General features: G+C 40.7%; 1 protein-coding gene across 1 annotated transcript in view; it reads left to right on the top strand.

Annotated features, from left to right (window-relative positions):
* The window catches only part of LOC126175120 (huntingtin), a 539564-nt gene that overhangs the window by 381103 nt on the left and 130656 nt on the right, over nucleotides 1–27805 (top strand). The window contains exons 37-40 of the mRNA XM_049921673.1: nucleotides 838–1066; nucleotides 1146–1287; nucleotides 11277–11453; nucleotides 16441–16564. Coding sequence (XP_049777630.1) covers nucleotides 838–1066; nucleotides 1146–1287; nucleotides 11277–11453; nucleotides 16441–16564 — 672 coding nt within the window. The remainder of the gene's footprint in view (nucleotides 1–837; nucleotides 1067–1145; nucleotides 1288–11276; nucleotides 11454–16440; nucleotides 16565–27805) is intronic.

Raw genomic sequence — 27805 nt, 5'->3', positions numbered from 1 at the left:
CCACAAAGCCCACACTTAACCTCACTGGACTTTTTCTTTTGAGGCCACATAAAAAATGCTGTGTGGAGTGAAATGATCGGAGACATCAATCATTTACAGGAAAGAATCATCACCGCGCTTGGGACAGTTACTCCTGAAGGTGAATACATGGCGAGAAGAGGAATACCATCTTGACGAGTGCAGGGCAACAAATGGATTCCACATTGACATCTACTAACATTAAACAAAACTTGAAGGAATTCTCTTTCATGATATGTACTCATTGATGTAATTATTCATTAATTTCCCCATTAAATTTGTACTTAAAACTAGGGAGCTCTTTTTCAAACACACTGTATTTGTGACAGCAAAGATTATAACTTTTATTGTGGCTCAGACATGTAAATACACTGCCTCTTTTCTCGCCTCTCATTTGATTAGGTAAAACTGTCATCTCAGGTAATCATGACAATGACTAAAAATAGTGATACCACAGGCAGAGATACTAAGCTAAAAAGGAAGTAAAGATATAAATTAATGCAAACCATTTCTTTTTATTTATTTTATATCTCATTGTATTGTCAAAATGCAAGCAGTTCACAAATGCCATAAGCCTAGAACAACTGTAATGTTAACTTTTTTAGTCGTGTAAGTCATATCAGTAAAACAGTTTGTAATTTTCATTATTCAAAACATGTTAAGAATATTTTTTCCCTTGGAGCCCCTAAAAAATTAATAAATAAATAAATAAATAAACAAATAAACAAATAAATAAATAAAAAGTGGGGGGGGGGGGATCTCGTTCTCAGGTAAATATGGTATACTATGTGTCAGTGTAATTGTTTTATTGTTTTACAGGCTATTAATTGGCTGATTACTACAAAGGCTGGAAGAAGTTTCATCTTGCCCCAACACCTAGAGGCCTCTTTAAACTGTGCTGCTTCTGTAATACAGGATACCAACCTTTCAGCAGTGTTGGGCCAGACTCAACATGGCAGTTGGGTTGCCTCTGCTGCCAGTGCTTTGGTCCATTGCACTTTACATGTGCTTGAAGGATGTCAGTTACCTCAGCTCCCTAGAAGCCAAGGTAAGTGAAAAGCAATAAATTTATGTGAGGGTAATTGTCAAAAGAATGAAGCAGTTTTACGTGTGTTCTTCTGTTTCAGCTCTTGGTCCTGCTCTGGAAGATCCAGACATGCTTAGTATTGGCCATGCTTGTTGGCAGATGGCTACAATGGTATTCTGGCTTGAGCACTGCCATCTTGATGCCATTAAAATTGTCCCTGAATTTCTTCTCAAACCTATAATGTAAGAACATTATAAACAATGTAATTACATAATCAAAACAAGCAGGTTTCATCAAATGTTGTCAAACTATAATTAATTTGTCACAGTTGTTCCTTTTGCTTTATACCTCTTTGATAGATTTCATTAGGCATCTTTACTGCCAACACAGTTTGTAAATTAAGAAAGTGATTGACCTGTTTAAAACTGAATTCATTCTTTCTTCTCCTGTCTGTCTGATACTTCCTTTGGTTTGGAGGTGTGCAGAGTAGTACATTAGAATAAATACTTTCCTACTCTTACGTTTATTTTTACACAAAAAGTTATGGTTTTGAACATATGGTTTCTACAATGTAAAGTACTTCATAAAGTAACAATATTGCTTACAAACTTTTGTTAAAAATCAGTTCCTTTCTTATATTTGCAGACAGGGAAGTTTCTTTGTTCTAGGGGTAGGATTATGGCACACAATCTTATGAAAAACTCTTCAGTTTTTCTGATATTAATAAAATCCACCACAATCATTTTTAAGTTGTATCTCAAGAACTACACCAGGGTTGCCACGGGTTCTGGAAATCAGGGAATTTCAAATGACAGGGAAACTTGAAAGGGGGAAGGGGGGGGGGGGGGGGAGGTACCACTGGAAAAATCTTGTTTTTGTCTCAGTAGATGAAATGGTTAGTTTACTGAGGTGTGCAGCTGACTAGGTGCAGCTGAGTACATGCGCCGTTTCCCTACTCCCTCATTACTACTGCTTCTTCACTTCCTACCACCCCCCTCAGCTTGCTGTCAGTGCTGCCACCACTTCTTGCCGCTAGCCTAGCAGCTGCCGACAAGGGGCAGGGAGGTGTGAGGGATGGTTTGTTTAGATCTGGTTCTCAGAGACTGTATACACAGTGGTCATGAGCGCATGAGTTGTCTCTTGGTGATTTTGTGAATGTGTGTGTGCTCTCGTTTTCTGACAAAAGCTATGGCTGAAAATGTAGTTGTGAGAGTGTGATTGTCTTTTCTACATGCCTGCCTGTGGCTCAGCAATAATCTTTACAGTGATTTGCTACCTATCCTCATCATTATTGATTCTCAGGGTTCCACGACGGGCCAAAAACGCAGCCTGTTTCTGCGGGTATCTGTAATGGCTCGGGCATGCCGATCTGAAGCCATTCAGTTCCCACTAATGTGCAGGCCCTGCCCATCAGATCTGGTCTCACCATCTGCCTGCAGGCCGAGTCTGTTTATGTGTGGCATTATGCAGCGGATTTTTATGGTTTATCCATGGATTCAGGACTGTGGTGCTCCTCAGTAGGCCAGAGGCTGTAGGCAATGGGATTTCAGGAATTGCGACCATCTCGCCACAAGTACTTTGTACTGTGTAGCGTTTTATAGACATTTTGTTTGTTCTAGTACATTTTGGCACTTAAAAACATATTAGAAAGTATGGATGATAAGAAGAAGAAAATTGTGTCAGTCGCTGGCAGTTTGTATGCTATGTACTCATGTATTTCTTGAAAGAAAAATCATAAAATACCTGTAAAATAACAGACATAACGCAGTGGGTAATAATAGACAGTAAAAACCATAGTAGAACTAACATTTTATCAGAGGTCACCTACAGTGTTGGTTTACGTAAATCTTTCCCGCCTTGTACATTTCTTTCTCAATGCATACTTTTTTCTGAGGTTATTTCTGAAATCAATGAAGGTATTTTAAATCTGTCTTGCAGCTTCAAGAAAGTGCATATTTTTGTCACCAAATGTGTTTCATTTTATTGAAACAAAATAACGTCAGTGGTCTTAATGAAACAATCATACCATTTGGCTTGCTTTCTCCATCTAAAAACATTTCATTACAAAAGATGTTGGTGTTAGCACTTAGGATTTTTGCTCACATCAGGAAACGCCATTTGCGTGCAAGTTTTTTTTAGATACTTCCTTGTTTGTAAGAACTGATTGTCAACTTACGTCTTAACTTACCCTTGATATCTGAAAATGTGTCAGGCAAAAATGCTAAAACATGTCTGGAAATCAGGGAATTTCATTTGGGGAAACTTGTGGCAACCTTGTAAACTTTTGGAGGACAAACGTCAAAGTGTTGTGAAAAAGCAAAATGATAACCACTGCATGTGACCTGTGTTTGAAACAAAAATGTCTTTCACATTTATGTATTGTGTCAGTATTAGTTTCATCAGATTCATCTATGCATTTCATACAAAAAGTTAATCATTCATCTACCATCATTTTCTTCAAACAGTACTATTTTATATCCATCTAATTTTAATTTCAGTACCAGAGAAGGAAAGTTACTACTCACCATATAGCGGAGATGCTGAGTCGTGATAGGCACAATAAAAAGATTCACACAATCATAGCTTTCGGCCATTAAGGCCTTTGTCAGCAGTAGACACACACACACACACACACACACACACACACACACACAACTTGCACACACGTCTGCAGTCTCAGAGAGCTGAAAGTACATTGCGAGCAGCAGCACCAGTGCATAATGGGAGTGGTGACTGGGTGGAGGTAGGGAGGAGGCTGGGGCGGGGAGGGGGAGGGATAGTATGATGGGAGTGGTGAACAGTAAGTGTTGCAGTTTAGACAGAGGGCAGGGGGGGGGGGGGGGTGTTGTAAGTATCGAAAAGGAGAGAAATATAACGAAATTAAAACACTGTGTGTGGCCGTGAAATGATGACAGTGTAAGTGCTGGAAGGGGAACAGGGAGGGGGTGGATGGGTGAGGACAGTGGCTAATGAAGGTTGAGGGCAGGAGGGTTGCGGGAATGTAGGATGTGGGAAGTTTCCACCAGCGCAATTCAGAAAATCTGGTGTTGGTGGGGAGGATCCATATGGCACAGGCTGTGAAGCAGTCATGGAGATCAGGGATATCTTGTTCGGCACCATGTTCAGCAACAGGGTGGTTCACTTGTTTCTTGAACAGAGTTTGTCGGTGGCCATTCATGCAGACAGCCAGCTTGTGGGTTGCATAGAATGCAACACAGTGGTTGCAGCTTAGCTTGTAAATCACATAACTGTTTTCATAGGTAGCCCTGCCTTTGACGGGATAGGTGATGTTAGTGACCGGACTGGAGTAGGTGGTGGTAGGAGGATGTATGGGACAATTCTTGCATCTAAGTCTATTACAGGGGTATGAGCCATGAGGTAAGGGAATGGTAGCAGGAGTTGTGTAGGGATGGACAAATTTATTGTGTAGGTTTGGTGGACGGTGGAATACCACAGTAGGAGGGGTGAGAAGGATAGTGGGTGTGGTTTGGAGGCAGTGAGGGTGGATCACGTTTGGATGGAGAAGTGAACTGAGTTAGGCAGGGTTCAATATTGGTCTGTGGTTGAGTCTGAGTGGTCGGGTTGGTGGTGAAAAAATGTTTCCAGTGTAGGGATCGGGAGAAGGAGAGAAGGTCTTTAACTAGTCCTGCATGGTTGAAATTGGAAGTGGGCCAAAAGGTGAGGCCTTTGGAAAGGACTGATATTTCTGTGGGACTAAGGCTTCTGGAGGAGAGGTTCATGACTGTGTTGCAGGTCTGTTTAGGTTTTGGGTTCTGTGTGATGGTGGGAGGGAGTTTAGGAGGGTGGGGTAAGTGTAGTAGGTCTGCAAGACAGGCTTTGTCAGCTATGAGGGGGCATGGGGGAGGTTTGGAGGTTGTTGTAGAAGTGGTGGACAGTGGTACTCCGAGGCGGGAGTAGGAAGTGAGCAGGATGGAGAGCTTTTTGAGGTGGTGTTGTGCATGTTGCTCTAGTTCCTGCAGGGCAAGAGTTTCAATGTGTGTTATAGTTTCCAGGAATTTGGGATTACAAAGCAGGAGAATTTTGTAGATGGAGAGAAGGTACTGCAAGGAGGTTTGGGCTTGGTTGATATGGTTTTGCAGGACTATGTTGGTGAGGGCTAAGGATTGGCGGAATCTGAACAGGTGGAGGTCATTGTGGAAGGAGGGGTGGACACCAGAGATGGGTAATTTGATGGTATGCCCGTTTGGGGGGATTTCATGAGCCAAGTACCAACACAGGAACAGTATGTGGGACGGATCTGGCTAGGGTAAGGGAACTTTTCTGTATTGATGCAGATGGAAGGAGCAAGGATCCATGATGGTGCAAAAATGTGAAAAAATATCTAAGAAAGTAGAATTATGTCCGAAAAAGTATGCACAAATGCACCCAAATACATGTGAAAAGTACGAAAAGGGCGTAATGGGTGCACAGGGGCAAAAAAAGTGATGCAGTCTGAGGAAGACGACGATAGTGGAAGGCGAAAACTCATTAAAATTGGCGAGAAGTCGCAAAGGTTAAAGTAGAGAATAACTAATCATTAATAAATGTATGTTTATTACTGTGGGTAGCAGGTTTAAGGCGGATAAGTGTAAAGAAGAGGGACAGCAGATGTGACTGGATGAGGTGGATTTAGTGGGTGCGAACAGGGATAGAATGGAGAAAGTGTGGGGGGGGGTGAGGGGTTCATACTTAGAGATGTAAGATCATGTGGCACTGGAAAAGTGTGGGAGATAACAAGCAAAAATATGGGAACTAACACAGGAAGCGTGATCAGTTTGAAGGTATAGGCTTAATTATATCGGTGGCAGTAATGTGGGGCATAAGATGCTGCACCAACAATCAGTGTGGTCTTGAGTCCGTCTGTTGCACACGGCCGACTCAGTTGATACAGTGTAGCTCATAAGTAGAGCATGCAGAGCGGTTCGTAAAGCAACAAGAGAAACACAGGAAAGAAAAAAAAGAAGGATGGACATTGAGTATAGCGATGCAAAAGAAAGTAGTTACAAAGGAAAACAGCACAGGGTTAGGATCAAAGAAAAGCCGTCAGGCAAAAATCAAACTATGGAAAATCCAGGATTTAAGTTTTTATTGTGCCTGTCGCGACTCCGCATCGCTGCTATATGGTGAGTAGCAACTTTCCTTCTCTGGTATTGTTACATTCCCTCCTGGATTTTCCATTGTTTAATTTTAATTTCAAGTGTTACATATGCATAAAGGAGGATAGTGCACAATTACAAAAGTGGTTAATAACACGAGGCAACTTTTCGATCATTCTACACTGCTTGACAAAAAGAGTGAAGCATGTGGAAGACATGGTCAAATGTCAGTGTAAGTTCCAACATGTACACACCACCAATGGGTATGTAAATTATTAAAGTTATAATCCTCTGCAGCGTATAAAATGACCAACACAGTGCCTTAGTGTTGGTTGCACTTGGTGTTGTTACCAGGACTGGTTGGGTATATAATGAGTTTGATGTTGGGAGATCATTATAAAGGACATGGTGATGATGCCTACTCTTCAAGGACAGCATTATCATCATCTGGGAGAGACCAGAAGGGGCTTCATTGTTGTTCTCCATTTGGCCATCTGGTTGAATCCTGCAGTATCCAAATATGTGAGGTATTCGAATGTGACTGTTGGCTGATACTGGACTGCACAGGTATGTGAGGGCAGATGTACTATCAGCAAGGTTTCGCTCAACTACATGTGAGAAACACAGGGGAGGATTGCTGTATTTTGCACCAAGCGTATCATAACCCCTTCGCATCTGCGCCTACCATCTGACCGTTTGAGTACAAGTAATAGACTCCCTGCAACATTCTACTTCACCCTGAGCCATTGTTTGGAGGCTAGCAGCAGCTGGACTAGGGAGTTACTGAACCATACGTGGGCTGCCATTAACACACAGAGTGGTTCTATGAGCAGGAAGCATGGACTGCTGATGAATGGTGTCATATTGTTTTCATCAGTGGCTCGCGGTTTTGCAGTACTTCAAATGAACATCGCTGGTGAGTGTGGTGGCTACCTGAGGTGGGCTCCCATACAATGATGTTACTCTTGGTGTCATGGTGCAAGGACCCATCGGATTTGAATTCAGGTCACAGCTTTTAGTGATTAAGGGAACTTTGGAGGCACAGTGGTACAGCACAGATGTCCCACATCCTCATATGTTCATCAGCTGTGACAGTATTGTGGTGCCATTTTCCAACAGGACAGTGTTCGTCCACAGAATGCATATGTCTGTATGGTTTTAAGGTACTCCTATGGCCAGCAAGATTCCCAAATTTGTCTTCAACAGAACATGTGAGGCCACCACAGAAGTCATCTCCACACCAGTGTCTGTATCCAGAATATCGAGGACCAGTCACAACAGTTACTTGTTGGCTCTTGCCACAGAAGAAGATACAATAGCTTTATGACATCCTTCCCAACCAAATCAGGACCATTGTCTGCAGGCCACAGAAGGTGCAATGTCATACTAGCAAGAAGGCTCATACTGACAAGTCCATTGTAAATTTGACTTGATTTTGTAATCACCAAAATAACAATAACAATATTATGAAAAGGATAGTTGCTACTCACCATACAGCGAAGATGCTGAGTCACAGATAGGCGCAACAAAAAGACTGACAGAAAGTGAGCTTTCGGCCAACAAGTCTTCATCAGAAAAACACACATGGTCTCCAGTTTGTGTGTGTGTGTGTGTGTGTGTGTGTGTGTGTGTGTGTGTGAGAAAGAGAGAGAGAGAGAGGGGGGGGGGGGGGTTTGTGTTTGTGTGTGCGTGCGTGTGGTTGTGTGCGTGTTGTCAATTTCCAACAAAGGCCTTGTTGGTTGAATGCTCACTTTCTGACAGTCTGTTGTGCCTTTCCTTTTCGTAATATTTTTGTAATCCATCCTGAATTTTCCATTGATGAAAATAACAATAACAACATTTTGTTTCATCCTCCCCTTCTGGGTGCTTCATTCTTTTTTTGTTAGGTAGTGTATATTGGCAAGTGTGTAGTATTTATTCAAATTCTTTGCAAGAAATTCATGACAGTAAATTCCCCTCCTTGTTATTTAAAAAATTTAACAGCATTCCATATAACATGTAAACTGTGTAGAGAGTGTTTTAGGACCTCAGCGTCAAACTTCGAGAAATGATAGGTCACACAAAGAGGATAATTATTTGTTAACGAGCTTATAGTTTTAAATGTGTCCTTAAGGTTATAATAATGATTAACTAAAGTTGCACAAAAATTACTTTTTATTATTAGGCATGTTCTGGCAATAATTTATATGAATGATTCAAGCAAGCTATCTTTCACCTCAATACAAACTGCATACCTTTGTATCAGTGCCTATCCATCTGTGGAGAGCTTGTCATGGTCCTGTCAGATTTGTTGGAATGCATCAGTGATTTGAACTATCAGCTCAGTTCTAGTGGCTGTTTGAGTAACATAAACTGTACTCTTTACATGCCCTCAAAGAAAATAATCAAGTCAGGTGAATGTTTCAGCCACTCAGCAGCTCTTCCTCGACTTATCAAATGTTTCCCAAAATCAACAGTTAGCTGTGCTCACGCATCAACTCTGAAATGTGCTGGGACTCCATTATGCTATTACCAGAAGGCTCTAGGTGCAGCAAGAGGTAGATTGTCCAGCAATACTGGAAGTGTGGTCTGCAGGAACTGTAAGTAAGGGCTCCAGGTAACATAGGTGGCAGTATTACAGGATCTAAAAGATCCCCAATTCTTACCTTTACATTTATGGAGAACCTTTATTGGTGTGATCTAACACCAACCACGTTCGAGTTCTCGTCATCCCAGATGTGGCTGTTCTTGCTGTTAAAATAACATAAAGGAGGCGTCATCTGTAAATAAAACATCTGTGGAAGGCAACATCATCTGGTGTACAAACCACTGCACAGACTATGTAGGATGTGGTTAATCAGCTGGTTGTAAAACCTACACAATTTGAAGATGGTACATCTGTAGGTTGTACTCCCATAGAATGGGCTGTAGCATATATACCACTTGAAGATTGATTGCTAAATTTATAGATCGCTTCACCCTCAAGTTCTGGTATTTTCACATCACATCTACCGGCACCAACATGCTTAGAATGTGAATCCCCTTTTTCTCATGTGTGTCCATGAATTTCTGCAAAGGTACTGTGTTGTGGGTGTCATCTGTTAGGGAACCGATTTTCATAGATACAAAGAACTGGTCTTTCATTTCCTCTCATCTCACTGTAACACACAATCTAGTCAGTGAGCTCATCAAATCCATACTTGCTGTTACTAACAGCAAGAAAACCTGAATTCAGGACTAGTAAGATGCACTACACTGAAGGTAAAGTATTACAAGAATGCAAGCTGAATGCAGCACTGGTAAGATGCAGTCTGGTGAAAGTATTACAACACAGACTGATTGCTGGAACTGGTATGACTTCCCAGAATAACAATCTCACTAGGAGCTGTGCAGCGGGTTGGTAGATGGGGGTGCCCATCATGACCGTGCGCATAACTCATAAAGAGTGGACAAAATATATGAAATGTGATCAGAAAGTAATGGAAATTTTTGCTTGTCATAAAGAATCTGTATTTATTCATGAACATCAACTTCGTCCCCCTTAAATATAATACATTTGTACCAACACTTTTTCCGGCTTTTAGTTATGGTTTGAATTCCTTCAGTGATTCTGTTTTTATCTCATCAGTGGTGGCAAAATGATGGCCTTTTGTGGTTCTCTCCAGTCTCAAGAATAGAAAGAAGATACAGAGGCGGAGACAACATAATGTGTGTGTGTGTGTGTGTGTGTGTGTGTGTGTGTGTGTGTTTTTTTTTTTTTTTTTTTTCTACAAAAATCATGAACAAGCATTGAAGTGTGAACAGAAGCATTATCATGATGCAATTTCCAAGAGTAGTTTTTCCACAGTTCTTGTCATTTTCGTTGGGCTGCTTTACGGAAATGGTGCCTAACTTCCAGGCAGTGTTTGTTATTGACCGTGTAATATAAGGCAGGAATACATGATGCACTGTCCCATTGTAATCAAAGAATACAGTGAGAAGGACAATCACATATGACTGAACTTGTCAAATTTTTTTTCGGTCTTGGACCTTCAGGTAGTTTCCATTGGGATCATTATACCTTGGTTTATACATCACACCTGTAAACCCATGTTTCATCCCCCTTACAATCTTCTTTAGAAATTACGGTTTGTTGTTGACTTCATTCAGCAATTTCCGACTGAAGTCATTTTTGGTCGAAATTCAACAATATAGGAAAAAACTATGCTGCTACATACTTCATCCCCAAAACATTTAAAAAAAAATAAAAATGCTTGGCATGAGCCAAAGAATATGCCGACATCACTACCAAGCTCTTTGATGGAGATTCAGGCATTTTCCAGAACCATTTTCTTTACTTCTTCCATCTTGCCATCAGTAATTGAAGTGGTAGGGCACCAGGGCAGTTATCATCTTCCACATCTTCTCAACCCTCTTTGAAACATTTATACCACTCATAAATTCTCATCTTACTGATAGTAGATTCACCAAAACCCACAGTCAACATTTCAAATGTGATGCTGCACTTTATTCCATTTTTCAAGCAAAATTTAATGAATATTGTTTGATCCATCTTTTTCTGAAGTAAAAATTAATGAAGCACTTCAAAACACACACAAATTTTTTGACTGTCAGCAATGAACGAAGTATTCAAAACAGTTGAAAATACAAGCATACATCAGGAACATGTGTACCAGCAAGATAAAACACATTTTGAAAATTGAGTGTATAAAGCCTGTGAAATAAAAAATTCCCTATACTTTTTGATCACACCTCATATATATTCCGTAATGAAAAAAAAATTGTCGTCTTTGTGTGATCTAGCATCCCTCAATGTTAAACACCTTGTAGATCATAGTAACAGCTTATAATAACTTCAATATTAAAAAGCTTTCATGAGGCAAGCCCACATCATAAAAAGAGGAACATTTTAGACTACGTAAGGTGAGATATAGATATGAGGTAGTTGAATTTTACATCTTTTGAAAGGTAAGTTTTTCTTTTAGAAGAAGCTGCTTTTTATACCTTCTACTTGTATATAGATCAGCTATTCATATTCACACTTACCCAATTTCTTCTCCACTGATGATATTGGATTTTATCTAACAGCCTAATTTGTTTTTCAAATGTATTGTGTTATTTTTATTTTGCAAAAAAGCACTTTGTTTTCTGTTTAGGAAACTGATAGTGTGTTTATCGCGCATGCCCCTGATCAACTCGTACGTTATCACACCACCGGATGTCTGGCGACATGGATGGCAAGTGGAACTGAACGGACCAGCAAAGACTCATGTCCCACCAATCCCTGTGGAGTACCTTCAGGATATTGATTTGTTGCAGCAGCTAATTTTCCGGTTTGTACTGATCTCTTACTGAAATTTGTGAGTATTGACTCATTAATTATTTTAGGTACTTTGCAAGTATTTGAGCTTATCGGTTAATGTTCTACTCAATAGCACACACATATATCTACCTCTACACCTGCAGCTACAGTTATAGGTACTCCAGACCACAGTGAGGTGCATGGCGGAGGGTACTTAACAAAGTACCACATGTTAGGGTTTCTTTCCATTCGAGTAGCATATGGAGTGCAGGAAGAAAGGCTGTGTAAATCCCTCTGTGCATCCTGCAGTTAGTCTCACTATTTCTTCAAGGTCCCAACAGGGGTGGTGGTGGTGGTGGTGTTGGTGGTGTGTGTGTGTGTGTGTGTGTGTGTGTGTGTGTGTGTGTGTGTGCACTGAAGAATATCTCTGAGATACTTCACATAATACTGCTCCTTGAAACTCTGTAAATTGGTGTTTGTGAGATAGTTGGTGCCTGTCTTCAAATTCGAGCAAATTTAGATTTTTCTATATTTCCATGATTCTCTCCTGCGACTGAATTAAAACTGTAAATGTTAACAGTTCATGTTCTCTTATTTGTATATGTCCTGTATCTCCAGTTACTGCTGTTTGGTATATGTCCCAGAGATTTGAGCAGTAATCTTAGATGGGACACAAATGATTTGTAAGCAGTTGAATCCATTCCATTTCTTATATCTACAAATTGTCTCACCAGATTATTTACATGAGTCGACAGGTTCCACTTGTGACTCATTTATGTTATAGTCAGGGGATACTACTTTTCGTAATTTTATTAATTGTTGTACAGTTTTACATTTATGAATATTTAAAACAAGTTCCCAGTAGACCCTACAGTTTTCAACCATATGCCATAAGTCTGGGAAGTCACAGGCTAGTTTGTCACAGGATCTTCAAAGTCTCTGGTTCAAGCCTTCCACTCAGCTCAGACTGGAAAGTCCCAATCAGTTCTGGGACCAATGCTGCAGATTATGAGCTCCATTGAAAGTCTGTAAATGAGGCTGATCTTCTGAACCTTCTCTGCCAGACGCTGGAATGATTCAGGTTTGACACCATACTCAAAACGCACCATCATGTGTTCCAACATGTGCCATAACCTGAAGTTGGGTGCACCTTTTTCCCTTGACATTTGTCAGAATGGCCTCTTCAGAATGCTGAATGTGGCCTCCAGAAATACACCAAGAGTGCGCAAGACAATCCTTCCTGTCCCTAGCTGCCATTTCCGTAAAGGGCTCCATGGTTTGCTGTATGTCCAAACCACTGACAATTAACAGATTCTTTCCCTTTCCCGCTTACTTCCTGTGACATGGGTCAGAGCAGGCTTCTCAACTGGTGCAGTGTGCCTCACTCGCTCAGGTTCAGTTCGAGTGGAGGACAGCCCCTCAGGCTCGTTGGCTAGGTGGATGGATGAAGTGCCTCGAGTTTTCCCATTTTTGTCCTTCCTCAGTACAGGGCCCCTAGATCTACCACTGACATGCCACTTGCAATAAAGTGGGTGAGCGGTATTAAATTCTGTACTTTCTTCAGAGGAGACATTATTCATTATAGAGGGTTGTACTTGCAAGTTCTGTTTAAGATCTGAAACTACAACAATACAATACTCAAGAAAGCTGTATGTGTAAATAATGAGATCAAAACTAAGGATTTAAGTTACAAATTCCTTGGTGCTAACTTTGAGTTCTGAACTTTTGTCAAGGCTATGCTCATTAACGGATTCAGGTAACAATGCAAAAAGGAGCGCAGTAGTACAACAGATGTTGCCACCAACACTACTGCTGAAGTGTGAAAGTAAATGGAACTCAGTGCGATAGTTATAATGTGCATAAAACACAATATTACAAAGCAGCAGTTCATTTTGTAAGAGTTACGTTTACATCATAATCACAAAATTCCAGACATTGCCTTTTGTAAAAACAGTTCAGTGAGTGAAAAACTGGAAATGTTGCACTAATCATACAAATACTTTCACTGCAATGAGAAGGAAACAAGTTTCTCAAAATACATTGGTGCAAAAGTTTATTCAAATAAACTACTGTAGCTTATTGTTCATTACGAAATATTTGACATGTAACTATCGTTAAGTGCCAAAAATATGATATTAGGGACTATGTAGATTTGAAGAAGGATACTGATGCTGTAATTTTCTAAGAAGCACAAATTTAGTTTACTATTAATGATACAGGGTGTTTATAAATTAGTTATACAAAATTAACTGTTAATTGTGAAAAAGATAAATAACTTACAGAAATGTTTGATACAGCACTAAATGCAGTGCATCTTCTAAATTTTTATTTAAACAAATGTTCAGTGTGGGTCTCATCTGTAATCATGTTCCTGCCAAATCCTATGAAACAAGTCTTGATGTATGGTGGCAACTATTTGTGTTATCCATTGTCACAGCCCATTGACGTTTCCCGGATGCAGAGGAACGAACACTCAGTCTTTAATGTAACCCCATACATAGAATTCGACTGAAAACAAATCAAATGATTGTGGTGGCCAGGATGTTCTTTTGCCATGTCCAGTCCAAGTCAGCAAATTCTTACAGAGAAATACAACAACTTCCCAAAGATAATATGGAGGTGCGCCATATTGCTGTAATATAAATTCTGTGTCCATATCCTGTTGTAATTGTGCCAGTTAATAGATGACTTGGCAAAAAGGTAAGGACTATAAATCTTGTTACAGCTTACAACGTAAAAAACAATTACTATAGATAAGGTCCCTACATGTTCTAACCAAGTTATGTAGTTTCTGCTCACCCCATATCTGAACATTATGCCGATTCAATTTACTGCAGGTATAGATGGTGACTTCATCACTGAACTCAATTTTATTAAGAAAATCATCTTCAGTCGGCACTTTGTTAAACATTCCTACACAAAACTCAGCTCACTTTTCCTTTTCTCTTTCTCTTAAAGCTTGCAGTAGTTACAGTTTGTAGGGTCTGAATGACAGTTGTTTCCTTAATACCTTCCACATTGAAAAGCTAGGTGTATTCAATTCTAAGCTGACATGTCTCATTACCCAGACTACAAATTTAAGACTGTGGGGCTCGTTCAGTTGGTGCATCAGAGACTACAGGCCAACATCAACCTGGCATCCTATGTGATACACAGCCAATTTATAGCAGTTTGCCTTTGAGGTGGTGGCTTGCAGTATGTAGTTTTGTATTGTCTCTGGATTGTAACAGTGGACTTGGGTTCATTAAACCATAAAAAAATCTTGTGCACACTCTGCACTGTTATACTACTGCATGATGACTGTGGGAATAATCCATTCACACATGCCATCTAACTGGGATGTTGGGAACTGACCATGTTAGGCGGGAATAAAATTTGAAGATATACTGCATTCACTGCTGTACCAAACATTTCTGTAAGTTATTTGCCTTTTGCACAATTAAAGGTTACTTTTGTACAACTAATTTTTAAACATCCTCTGTATTAGATATTTTGTTTGGCACCCACAAATGTTTGAAGATACACAGTATATCACGATGCATGCAAGCCTTGATACAATCAGTTAAAAATTATGGGAAGGTGATTCATAAAGTAAAATATTAAAATTTAGGCTTTTGGATTGGATCTATGTGGCACACACAATCCCACATAAAGAAAAATACAGTGGGATGTCCAGTTTGGAATAACAACAGCAATGATAGGTTGCTACTCTCCACATCGAGGAGTCATTAAGTCTCAGATGGGCACAATGACAAAGAAAAAGAAAAAGCCAGGCAGTCGTTATTTTATGATGCCTTCAGCTGACATTTTCTTTTTCATGGTGCCTGTCTCTGACTCATCCTCTCCTTTCTGTGGTGACTAGCAATTTATTCTTTTCTTATTGTTGTTATTCTGTAAATGAAAATACAAAAGTTTGAATATATATGCAAATAAACATGCAAAACACATTTTGCTAATTGGGGTCAAACTGCAGGAAATGATCCCTGAGAGGATAAGCAGCAAAAAAGCTCATGTTGACATAATAGCTGGAAGTTCATTCCTAGGGAGGTACACACACTTGCAGCTGGAGATAAAAGATCTTTGACAGTGCAAGCTGCAGTGATTGAGAATACACATCAACACACTAGCAAGTGGGAACTGATACATAAAATACCAGTTTGGAAGACATATTGTGCAGTTCAGTACCACAACTCTCAGTTATTAATGGCAAGTGATCCACCAGGTTCCAATTAACAGGGTAATTATAATGTCAAAACTAGTAATAATTACTTAATGATTAATATAAAGTGTAACTATAGAACTCAATCAGTTGGTAAGCGAGCTGCAGCTACTACAAACTTGGCAAAACTTGTTCAGCTAAGCATACATGGAAGACTGTATCAGTTACATGTAGTGCTGTGAGTGGTTTAAGCATTTTCAAGAAGGCATAATGTTGTTGGTGACAGTTCCAATCCTGTACGACCTAGCAAGTAAACAGATGATGACTATGCCAAAAGAGTTCCTGCTGTGATTTGCAGAAATCATCATATAACTGTTCGAGAAGTTTCTGAAGAATCCGAGCGTGAGGGATTCTGTGTGCCGAAAGGGGACTGAATTGTGGGGAAACCAGACTTGGATTTTGCATCATCAGAATGCACCAGCACATACACCATTCCTTTTCTGCAGCTATTTAATAACAAATTACATTCCCTTTATGCCCCACCCATGATATTCTCCAAACCTAGCCCCAGCAGACTTTTTTTCTGTTCCTCCAACTTAAAACTTTGTTGAAAGAATGTTTTCTGCAAACCATAGAGGAGATTCAGGGCGATGGGTACTCCCCTGCCCCCTCCAACCTCCCTCCCTTTTTTTCCCCCAACACATTTTGTGTGCAGGCACTCGTGTGATTTCGTGTATACTTGTTCACACTAACTTGGCCTGCTTGCATGTTCAATCAGTGATACTCAATGAATGACAATCCTAGTTCTTGAAAGCATGTGTTTTAATCTTAGTTGTTTCTTTACTTTTTTTCACTCTAGTGTTACGCTTCTGGGTTGGATCAATCGCCAGCAGTTTGAAGAAACGTGGGTCGCTCTCTTAAGTGTTTTAAGCATGAGCCCGTCTGAAAATACTGGACCTGAAGAGTCAGCAGTCATGATCCAGGTGAGCCAACATGAATATTATTGTGTAATAATCTAATCCTAGTGTTTGATATGTGGTCCAACCTCATTTTCTGTGATTTTTCAGCAGGTACTTGAAATTTTGTTTGCAATGTATAGATTAAGCCTAACCAAACAAATACTGCTCATCTGCTCATCACACAATTCATGTATTGCCCAGTGTCAATGAAAAACCAGAGTTTATTTCTCTTTACAGACAAAATGCTTTTTAATGTGGCAATTTGTAATATGCTCATTCAGTAGAGTGATCCCAAAACACACTTGTGGATATTCAGTTAAATTATAATGGCATGTCCTCTACCACTCTTGTTATATCTGCAGACATTTGTTTTTTCTTCTTACCTTATCCAACTTGCCCCATTTTGTGTGCCAGCAAGCATCCCACTGTGTCAGCTGCCACTAAGCAACAGTACTATTCAGTCAGTTCTGGAATATCACTTATTCTTTGTGTTTCATTGAACCATAAATTGCACTATTTTATTGAAAATTTCACTTTAAAAACACTTTACCTGTAATGAGAAACAAATGAATTTTTCCTTTGCACTAGGCACTGTCTGAAAGATGTGATGAGGAGTATTTGTTTGAGCTGTCTCTGTCAACAGATTACAATAGCAAATTTGGAAACAGTATCTGCCAAACACCAGAGAAAATGCACTGATGAAATTAGGAGAAGCACTCATTATACAGGTAAACGTGTAGTAATCCTTAATTGAAATTGGAATTTATTATACCAAAAAATATGATATACAAAAGAAACAATGGAAGCACTGATCAGTGGATAAGCTCAGAACAAAAATGTAACCTATGTGATTTTGAGTTTGCATTATTCTTTAGAGCACACATATACACACTATTGTTGTGACATTCCGGCATAATGTAGTTCTTCTTCTTCATCTTTTTCTAACTCTGCTTCATTTGTTATAGGTCTAGGATACTATTGTGGGAGAATGGGAGTAGGAAATTTGGTTAAATAACAAAATACCCAGTGGAGGTTACAGTTTAGTTACAGTGATTAGACAATGTAGCTGTGTGTTCTCTGTAAAAGACTACAACTTCATAAGCTGAGCAGTTATATGCAAGGTTTTTTAAATATGTATGTACACTGTTGAAACCTACAATATTCAGTGAGTGTGTGTCTCTACTCATTCCAGTGTCCGTCTCTTCAGGATTGATAGGTAACAAAAGGTAATGGGAAAGACCCATAGGTTCATTTTAATACCACAGAGCTTTCAATGCTTTACTGGGCATGGCCCTATTGGAAGTAGTAAGCTTTTGCTAACCACTGACCTTTCAGCTGACTTACCCGGACTGTTATAGGAAACCTACATTTCATTGTGGACTCTGAACTGTGATATTTATTCAGCTGTTTGTCTTTTTTTCCCAAGGTTGCTTTAGTTTTCCTACAGACTCCATTTCTCTTTCCTATAGCTTGCCATTCCTCTATAGTTTGGCAGTTCTGGTCTAGTCATTCCTACTTTGAAATTTTGCACTGATTGTCAGTCTAATTGTTCTAACATCACATAATCTCCTACTTGGTTCTGGAATTGATTTCGGGTGGAAACTTCTTAGTCTCATGAGGTGAACGCATTTCTCGACTGCGAACAACATGAAAGTGTTTTATGTAAACTGGCATTGTATGATAAATTCCATATCGTAATAGATGACTTCAATCAAAGTGCAAGCTGTACATGAAATAAGACAACATATTGACTACCAATTTTGTGAAACATTGTCTGTGGAAAACAGCAGTCTATAAAACTATAGTAAAATTATTTCAATGAAAGTAGTCTTGATGACATAACAATTTTAGAGAGGAAAGTTGCTACTCACCATAAAGCGGAGATGCTGAGTCACGATAGGCACAACAAAAAGATTCACACAATTATAGCTTTTGGCCATTAAGGCCTTTGTCAGTAATACACACACACACACACACACACACACACACACACACACACACGTCTGCAGTCAACTAAAACCACACTGCGAGCAGCAGCACCAGTGCATGAAGTGAGTGGCAACTGGGTGGGGGTAAGGAGGATGCAGGGGTAGGGAGGGGGAGGGATAGTATGGTGGGGGTGGTGGACAGTGAAGTGCTGCAGTTTAGACGGAGGGCTGGAGAGAAGGTGGGGGTGGGGGTAAGTAGTGGAAAGGAGAGAAATATAAAGAAATTAAAAGACTGGGTGTGGCAGTGAAATGACGGCTGTGACGGAGGGGGCTGGATGGGTGATGACAGTGACTCATGAAGGTTGAGGCCAGGAAGGTCAGGGAATGTAGGACGTATTGCAGGGAAAGTTCCCACCAGCACAATTCAGAAAAACTGGTGTTGGTGGGAAGGATACGTATGGAACAGGCTGTGAATCAGTCATGGAGATGAGGGATATCATACTTCGGGGTACCCCTACCACTCCCCGCACTCCTACCTTCTACATGCTTCCTGAAGTCTATAAACCCAACCACCCAGGATGACCCATTGTGGCCATTACTGTGCCCCCACTGAGAGAATCTCTGCTCTCGTAGACCAACATCTTCAACCTATTACCCGGAACCTAACCTCCTATATAAAAGATACCAACCATTTCCTCGACCGACTCTCCACAGTTCCGTTCCCTTTACCACACGGTGCCATGCTCGTCACTATTGATGCCACCCCCCTGTACACTAACATTTCTAATGCCCATGGCCTTACTGCTATTGAACACTACCTTTCCAGATGCCCTGTGGATTCCAAACCAACAACCTCCTTCCTAGTCGCCATGACCAACTATTTTCTCACCCACAATTACCTTTCCTTTGAAGGCATTACCTACAAGCAAATCCAGGGTATGGCTATGGGTACCTGAATTGCACCATCCTATGCCAACCTATTCATGGTCCATCTACAGGGATCCTTCCTAAACACCCAGAATCCTAATCCCCTAACCTGGTTCAGATTCATTGATGACATCTTTGCTATCTGGATTGAATGTGAGGACACCCTATCCATATACCTCCAGAACCTCAACAACTTGTCCCCCATTTGCTTCACCTGGTCCTACTCCACCCAACAAGCCACCTTCCTAGACATTGACCTCCACCGCAGAGATGGCTGCATCCATACCAAACCTACTGACCGCCAGCAATACCTCCACTTCGACAGCTGCCACCAATTTCATACCAAGAAGTCCCTTCTGTACAGCCTGGCTACCCGTGGTCATCACATCTGCAGTGACGAGCAGTCCCTCTCGAATCATACCGAGGGTCTCACTGAAGCCTTCACTGACCATAATTATCCTCCCAACCTTGTAGAAAAACAAATCTCCCGTGCCTTATCTTTCCAGTCTCCCACCACCTGCCAAGGTGCCACATTTCGGCCGCGGAGGAGCATTCCCCTCGTAACTCAGTACCATCTGGGAATGGAGCAACTGAATTACATTCTCCGCCAGGGTTTCGCTTACCTCTGGTCGTGCCCTGAAACGATAAATGCCCCGCCCACTATCCTTCCCACCCCCCCTCCTGTGGAATTCCACCGTCCACCGAACCTACAAAATATATTCGTCCATCACTACACAACCCCTGCTCCAAACCCCTTACCTCATGGCTCATACCTCTGTAACAGACCTAGATGCAAGACCTGTCCCATACATCTTCTTACCACCACCTACTCCAGTCTGATCACTAACATCACCTATCCCATCAAAGGCAGGGCTACCTGTGAAACCAGTCATGTGATTTACAAGCTAAGCTGCAACCATTGTGCTGCATTCTATGTAGGCATGACAACCAACAAGCTGTATGTCCGCATGAGTGGCCACCGACGAACTCTGGCCAAGAAACAAGTGAACCAACCTGTTGCTGAACACTTTGCCGAACATGATATCCATCATCTCCATGACTGATTCACAGCCTGTGCCATATGGGTCCTTCCCACCAACACCAGATTTTCTGAATTGCGCTGGTGTGAACTTTCCACATCCAATATTCCCGTAACCCTCCTGCCGTCAAACTTCATTAGTCACTGTCCTCACCCATCAAGCCTCCTCCCTCCTCCCTGTTCCCATTCCAGCACTACACAGCTTTCATTTCACCGCCACACCCAGTCTTTTAATTTTATTATATTTCTCTCCTTTCCGCTACTTACACCCCGCACCCCCCTCCCTACCCCCTCCCCAACCTCTCTCCTGCCCTCCGTCTAAACTGCAGCACTTCACTGTCTGCCACCCCCACCGTACTATCCCTCCCCCTCCCCACCCCAGCCTCCTCCTTACCCCCACCCAGTTGCCACTCCCATCGTGCACTGGTGCTGCTGCTCACTGTGTGGTTTCAGTTGTCTGAGACTGCAGACGTGTGTGTAAGTTGTGTCAGCGTGCGCACGTGGGCGCGCGCGCGCTTGTGTGTGTGTGTGTGTGTGTGTGTGTGTGTGTGTGTGTACTGCTGACAAAGGCCTTAATGGCCGAAAGCTATAATTGTGTGAATCTTTTTGTAGTGCCTATCGTGACTCAGCATATGGTGAGTAGCAACTTTCCTCTCTAATATTGTTACTTTCCATCCTGGATTTTCCATTGTTCTTGTTAATTTCATGTCTGGTTTCAGTCCCATACAAGGTCATCATCACACCATTTTACTCTGTGAAAAAAAGTAATACACATGCTTAAAGGTCAAAGGACTTGAATAAAATCAGAAGAATAAATTAATATTATAGTGTGGCTGGTATATCCTAGGTGACAGCAGGAGACGATGGCATAAAACCACCACGATTGAGGTCTGAAGAATGCTGCTGAATAAAGCTCAGTCACTGGTAGTTTAATAGTGAAAACTCTGATCTCCACCTTTGGCATAATATCGCTAGTAACCATTGGTAATGACATGTGGTTGTATTCTATGGAATCCGTTTATAAAATAGGTAATTACCAAAAACTTGGTCAAAGAGTGAACAGCTAAGGAAGTATTTAAGTTTTACGTAAAAGACATGCATTATAAAAAGTTAAAAACAGAGAAGACCTCATTATCCCCTGAAATTGGTTCATTTAAACGTATGCTGCCCTCTATGGTGCATACGAAAGGTGGTTGGTATGACGCCAACTGGTAACAATAGAAACGAAATGTGTTCCTGAGCTATTTATGTATGCTTATATGTACAATTAGCTGTCTGTTGATTGCTAAGGTTAAATAGATCTCACGTTATGATTTAAAAGGTCAAGACACTGTTTTCCAGTAAAATGAAATATAAAACATACATTTTACAGAAGTGAGGCAAGGTTTCGCAAATGCTACTTACATTTATGCATCAAGAATGCAAAATAATTTCAAATCATAAGTGAATCCTAGTCAAGAGAGAGTAACAAAGTAGGTAACAGAAATATCATAGTGCTTTTAAAAGCTGTGTGCAATCGTCGGGTACTATATTTACATCACATACGAAGTAACAGTGGGCAAGTAATGCAAAAATTTGTAGTAAGGGATATGTGAAATGCATAATACATGCAAGAAATACAAAAGTTGTAATGCAGATGTTGTCATTGATGTAAAACATCTGTAAAATATTAAGATATTTTAATCAAAAAATAGTACCAGAAGTGCAAAATGGATCACAGTGCTTAGTCCATATTTAGATAGTATTCTGAAACTGCACTTATGGATAGTGTAGAATAATATTCATTCATACACCACCCACTTTGTCACTGGAGCAAGTGTGATCTATAAAGGTAAGTGTCAAAGGTACAAGCTACTTAAATGAGATTAAGCAGCAACTTAGAAAGCGTATGTCATGGGCAGGACCAACTTTATACAATGTGAGTAATAAAAAGAGCAATAAACCTAAACCATAATTCTGAATGATTATTTAACTTAAAAGAATAATTTGCTCCAGTGTAAAAACAAGGAGACAATATGTGTCAAGTTAATGGAAAAGGTAATACAATATATAAAATACAAGGCCAATAAATTCTTCATTAAAACATGTAATACATAAAAGGACTAGTGATAAGACCATCTCATTCATATAGTAAAAAAAGACTAATTGACAATCGATGAACAGAAAGAGCTTGACATTTTAGAGTAATTCAGTGAAAATATCAAAGAAAAATTCCTCACTAAAATCTACTTGCTCATTAAAGAGGAACAACAGTACTTTTTTTTTTGATGAATGTAGCTTTTAAGTTCCAGAACAGCTAGTAGTAAATCGATTTTTTGTCATCACATTATTCAGAACAAGCATTCTGAGGGAACCATGGTTAATAACCTAAAAGTACTTCACACACCATGTATAGATATTTTACTTAAGAATTTAGAGGGCTTGAAATCTACATTGTGCCCTGAAATGAGGGAAATCCTAACAAGATCCTTCCACCCCTCCTAAAGTGGTCTTCCATTGCCAACCCATCCTCCACCCCACCTCCTTCCCTGCCCCACTCTAGGATTGCAGTTTTCATTCAGTGCAAGAGAAAGAGAGATATTTGCTCTTTGTATTTGAACTCCCTTAGCGCAATGAAGACAGTTTTGAACTTATTGTTCTACATTTTTCTTTTGTTGTGGCTACCAATAATGGCCTGCAGTGAGTGCTTGCCTGTCACTTTCCCCATTATGACACACCTATGTACTAACAAGACATTGCTGCATCATGAGAAGTTTTTGGAACTGATATTCATTCTCCAGGACCGTTTTCTGATACAAAACATAATTTATTGTAATAATGTCCAGCAAGGTAGCCCATAATTACACTCAGCATTGGATTCTCTTGCCTTTTATAACTCCTCAAAAAAATTCATCTTCTTCTAGCAGGATCTTAATTTTCCTATTTAAGGTGTCTGCATTCTGATTTAATATGCCAGACTTGTGTTTGACTGTGTAGTCATATTCAGTGTAGTCATCTTAAGCCACATCTAACTAGTTTCCTACTGGGATCTTTTAAACTAAAAGGCCATTTTAAAGCCATGTGATCTGTAATTACTATGAACTGTTATCTGTATAGGTAAAACCGATAGTAATGGGTGCCAAAAGCAAGTGCCAGAAATTCTTTTCCTGTGGTGCTGCACTTTCACTCAGCTTGATTCCGCTGACATTATGCGTAACAAACAGGTTTTTCTTCACGGTCTTGTATTTGATTCAAAATGCAGCTGACAGCGTGTTGCTACCATCACATGATGATATAAAAAGTAATGCAAAATCCTGATAAGCCAAGACAGGTGAATTTGTAAGAATTTCTTTCAGTTTTAACATGGCAGTCTAACTGCCCACTGCCCAGACAAAAGGAATTCCTGTAATTTTGTGAGAGGTTTTGTGGTGTTTGCATAGTTCTCCACAAAATGTCGATAGTAATTTATTAACCTGACAAATGATTACAATTCTTTAATTTTGCTTGGCTCTGGAAAATCACTCACTGCATACATTAATTGGGCAGGGGGGGGGGGGGGGGGGGGCTGGTCTTATACCATCTACCAAAATTATGTGGCCCAGTAGAGCACGTGATTACGCACATCTGCACTTTTCTGATTTCGAATTTGGCTTAGCATTATTAACATGAGCTAGTACATTTCTTAGTCACTCTGCGTGTTCTCTTATCATACTTAAAAAGACAATTTTGTCATCCAGTTCTACTAGGCACATGGTTGGCTTTAAATCTTGTAAAAGACGATGAGCAAACTGTTGAAATGTAGGTAGAATTTATTTACTGCTCTTGCAGGCTGTTAGTTTTCTTGATATTCTGTTGTCTCCTCAATATTTACTGCATTCACTTGGGCTTGTTGGTACCACAAGGAATTTTAATGTATCTGCTTCCAAAATGAGATTTTAACTCTGCAGCGGAGTTTGCCCTGATATGAAACTTTCGTGGCAGATTAGAACTGTGTAACGGACCGAGACTCGAACTTGGGACCTTTGTCTTTCGCGGGCAAGTACTCTACCATCTGAGCTACCCAAGCACGACTCACAACCTACCTTCACAGCTTCAATTCCGCCAGTACCTCGTCTCCTACCTTCCGCCAGGAAGTTTCATATCAGCACACACTCCACTGCAGAGTGAAAATCTCATTCCAGAAACATCCCCCAAGCTGTGGCTAAGCCATGTCTCTGCAATATCCTTTCTTCCAGGAGTGCTAGTTCTGCAAGGTTCGCAGAAGAGCTTCTGTGAAGTTTGGAAGGTAGGAGACAAGGTACTGGCAGAATTGAAGCTGTGAGGACATGTCGTGAGTCTGGGTAGCTCAGTTGGTAGAGCACTTGCATGCAAAAGGCAAGGTCCCGAGTTCAAGTCTCAGTCCGGCACACAGTTTTAATATGCCAGGAAAGTTTTGTATCTCTGCTTCCGAAATTATCTATGCTCGCTGATAAAAATGTACTCTCTCGAGCCACACTCACTTGAGATAAACCGAACTTCACATGTGACTGTTTACCATCTAAAACTTAATTTCTTGTTAATGGATCAATGAGCAAAATTTGTCCTCTCAAAAAATCTTTCTTTGTCACTATTGAAAAGACTTTGCATGTACAGCCTGATATTTTCTTGATTTTTTTTAAACTTCAATGATATGATATATGGTTTATGGGGTTGTCAGAACATGGCCATTCATTCTGGACTCCCTTGCATCCTCTTTAGTTGTAACACTGCCAAAATGGTGCATTTTCCACTATTTGGACTTCTTGTGTTGGGAAGTTAATTATTCCTTAAAAATGGTGCAGGAAACCATTTCCTAAAGCGACATCAAAATTGTGGTCATGCTTCCAAACCAATTCCAATGTGAGCTGATGCTTTCTTCTGTCTATTTCCAATTCCACATTTTGGGAACTGCTGGGGTTAAATTACCTTTTTTCCCAATCCACTAAGTCTACGTCGTGACTGTTGTAATTCTCAGCAGTGAGTAGATTTAACAAACAAAACAATCACTTCTATCCCTATGTCAATGATAAAGGTAGACTATCTGCTATTTATTTTCCTTTGCAAAGTTACGTTTCCCACCTGAGTGAGTCCTACCCTTCTTATTGGATTTGCTTTGTGGAAGCGGAGCAAGGGGCACTGGCAGAATGGCTCTCAATCACATTTCTCATATTAACATTCCATGAAGAACCTATTTGGTTAGCCAAGTGTTGCTGTAGAGACAGACAATTTGCTCTCTCGTGTTCTAACTTTCTGCAGTAGGCACATGCTGGTCCCAGATGCTCAGGAGCCTTGAGACCTGTGCATTTGTAATGAGTGCAGTGCATGCCAACAGTGAATGCACATCTATTGGTGGATGACTGAACGAATTTCTGGCCCACCTTGCACAGAAATGCTAGACGTACAGCCTCCCTTAGTGCACTTGGTGTAGCACATTTCACCTCAGCACTTACCTGTGCGTCTATCCAGCAAACAAACGTATCTACACAGTGAGCTTCTGCTTTGCCGAGTAGTACCTCCTTCCTAAGGTGGGAACCAGTGAATCCATTGCAACATTAATTACAGGTCTAGATGGAATTGCATGTGGGAACCTCAGAAATGAGGAAGTGATGCTAGCTGCAGGCACAGTGCTACTTTGTGGCATCACATTTATTAATGCCTCTTTAAAGAGCCTTTTCAGAGTTTTATTCTCCATCTGTAATTCCTCCAAGCTAGCTTGCAATTCTGGACCCATCTTAAACTGTCCCTATGGCCTGGTTGTGGCCGCTCATTTAAAGTACAAGCATAAAAAAACAAAAAGTGTTCGGCAGCAGCTCCTGGTGATATCTCCGGCATGTCGGCGGAAGTGGCCGAGCGGTTCTAGGCGCTTCAGTCTGGAACTGCGCGACCGCTAGGGTCGCAGGTTCGAAACCTGCTTCGGGCGTGGATGTGTGTGCTGTCCTTAGGTTAGTTAGGTTTAAGTAGTTCTGAGTTCTAGGGGACTGATGAGCTCCGATGTTAAGTCCCATAGTGCTCAGAGCCATTTGGACCATTATGACATCTCCGGCAGCACTGGCTCTAGCAGCATCTTCTTTCTAAAAGCAAAGCTTGTGACTTACATTTGTTGATCAACAAAAGGCATGGTAGCGGGTTCAGCTCCTGGCATTGGGATGGCCCTTGTACCTGTGATGCAACCTCACCTTCAGATGAGGTTGGCTAGCTCCACACATGTGCAGCAGTGGTGGCTGTGGATAAACAGGGGCAGGCAGCCAGGACTGAATACGCAAAGCACTTGTCTGTTGCATTACAGCTCGCAACTAGATGGCTCTGCGCAGTGCTGTCATGCATCCCCTCTGGGGTTTGTAATTTGTGTACTGAACCTCAAAGCTGATAACAGTTTGATTTGTCACCCTGATTCTGGCACCATTTTGTACAACCCCCATGGGGGTGTAGTCAGGATTGGGAAACAGTGAGGACTTGTAATAAACATAGCTTCTTGAACTTGAGAAAAAGAAACTATGTTGGTTTATGTGCTCATGGGGATTACATGATGAGGTTTTCCAGGAGGGCGAGATAAGATAACTCCAATAGCCACATAGCATTCTCAAAGGGTAAGGGAAATGCAAAGATAAAGCAACTAAGCCATTTAGCATCTGCTGCAGATGGCAGCTGGGAACAGGTGGGAGAAAAGTTTGTCGGACATGACTCCGAGACCCCTCAGTCCAGAAGCCAGGTGAACCTGCAGTGTGATTTGTTTGCCAGGGCAGCTTTGCTAACAATGATTTGGCCTATTAAGGCATGAACAGGTCGATTATTGTATCAGTAGAAAGATGATGGATGGAAAGTTGACCTCTTTGTAAAATTTAAATAATAAAATTTCTCTCATTTGGACCCCTTGGTTACCTTGTACACATGGCAGGTAACAATGAATAAACCTCATTAATTAAAACTTCTGGCCTAAGAGGCCATGGTCGAACAGTAGAAATTCTTCCTCCTGACATTTCGTTGCCAACTGCAGGCAATATCTTCTGAGGTGAGTTGTTAACTGAATGTGAATGAATAAACCTGTTAGGTTATATCTGCAAACTTTTGATTTTGAACATAGATTTTTCATTGGAAGTACAAACTGATGTTTCTGAATTTGTGCTGGTGAATATGTGGTTATTCATATGAAAGATTGAAAAATCAAATGGTTCAAGGTTGCAGTTGTGTCCTGGGCAAATTTTTGTCTCAACATTTTCATAAATTATGTTAGCCAGTAGTTTGCAATTTTTCAGTACCCTCTAATAAGTGAACAAATTTCATACTTGTAGAATATGTGGACACTGAAGGTATTTTTTGCCTGTCTTGAACTCGTACATTATTTTTCTATTTAGTTTGGAATGTATTCAGTGCCCC

This window comes from Schistocerca cancellata, chromosome 3, assembly GCF_023864275.1.
Source record: "Schistocerca cancellata isolate TAMUIC-IGC-003103 chromosome 3, iqSchCanc2.1, whole genome shotgun sequence".
Lineage (NCBI taxonomy): Eukaryota > Metazoa > Arthropoda > Insecta > Orthoptera > Acrididae > Schistocerca > Schistocerca cancellata.
This window is presented reverse-complemented; position numbering and strand designations above follow the sequence as displayed.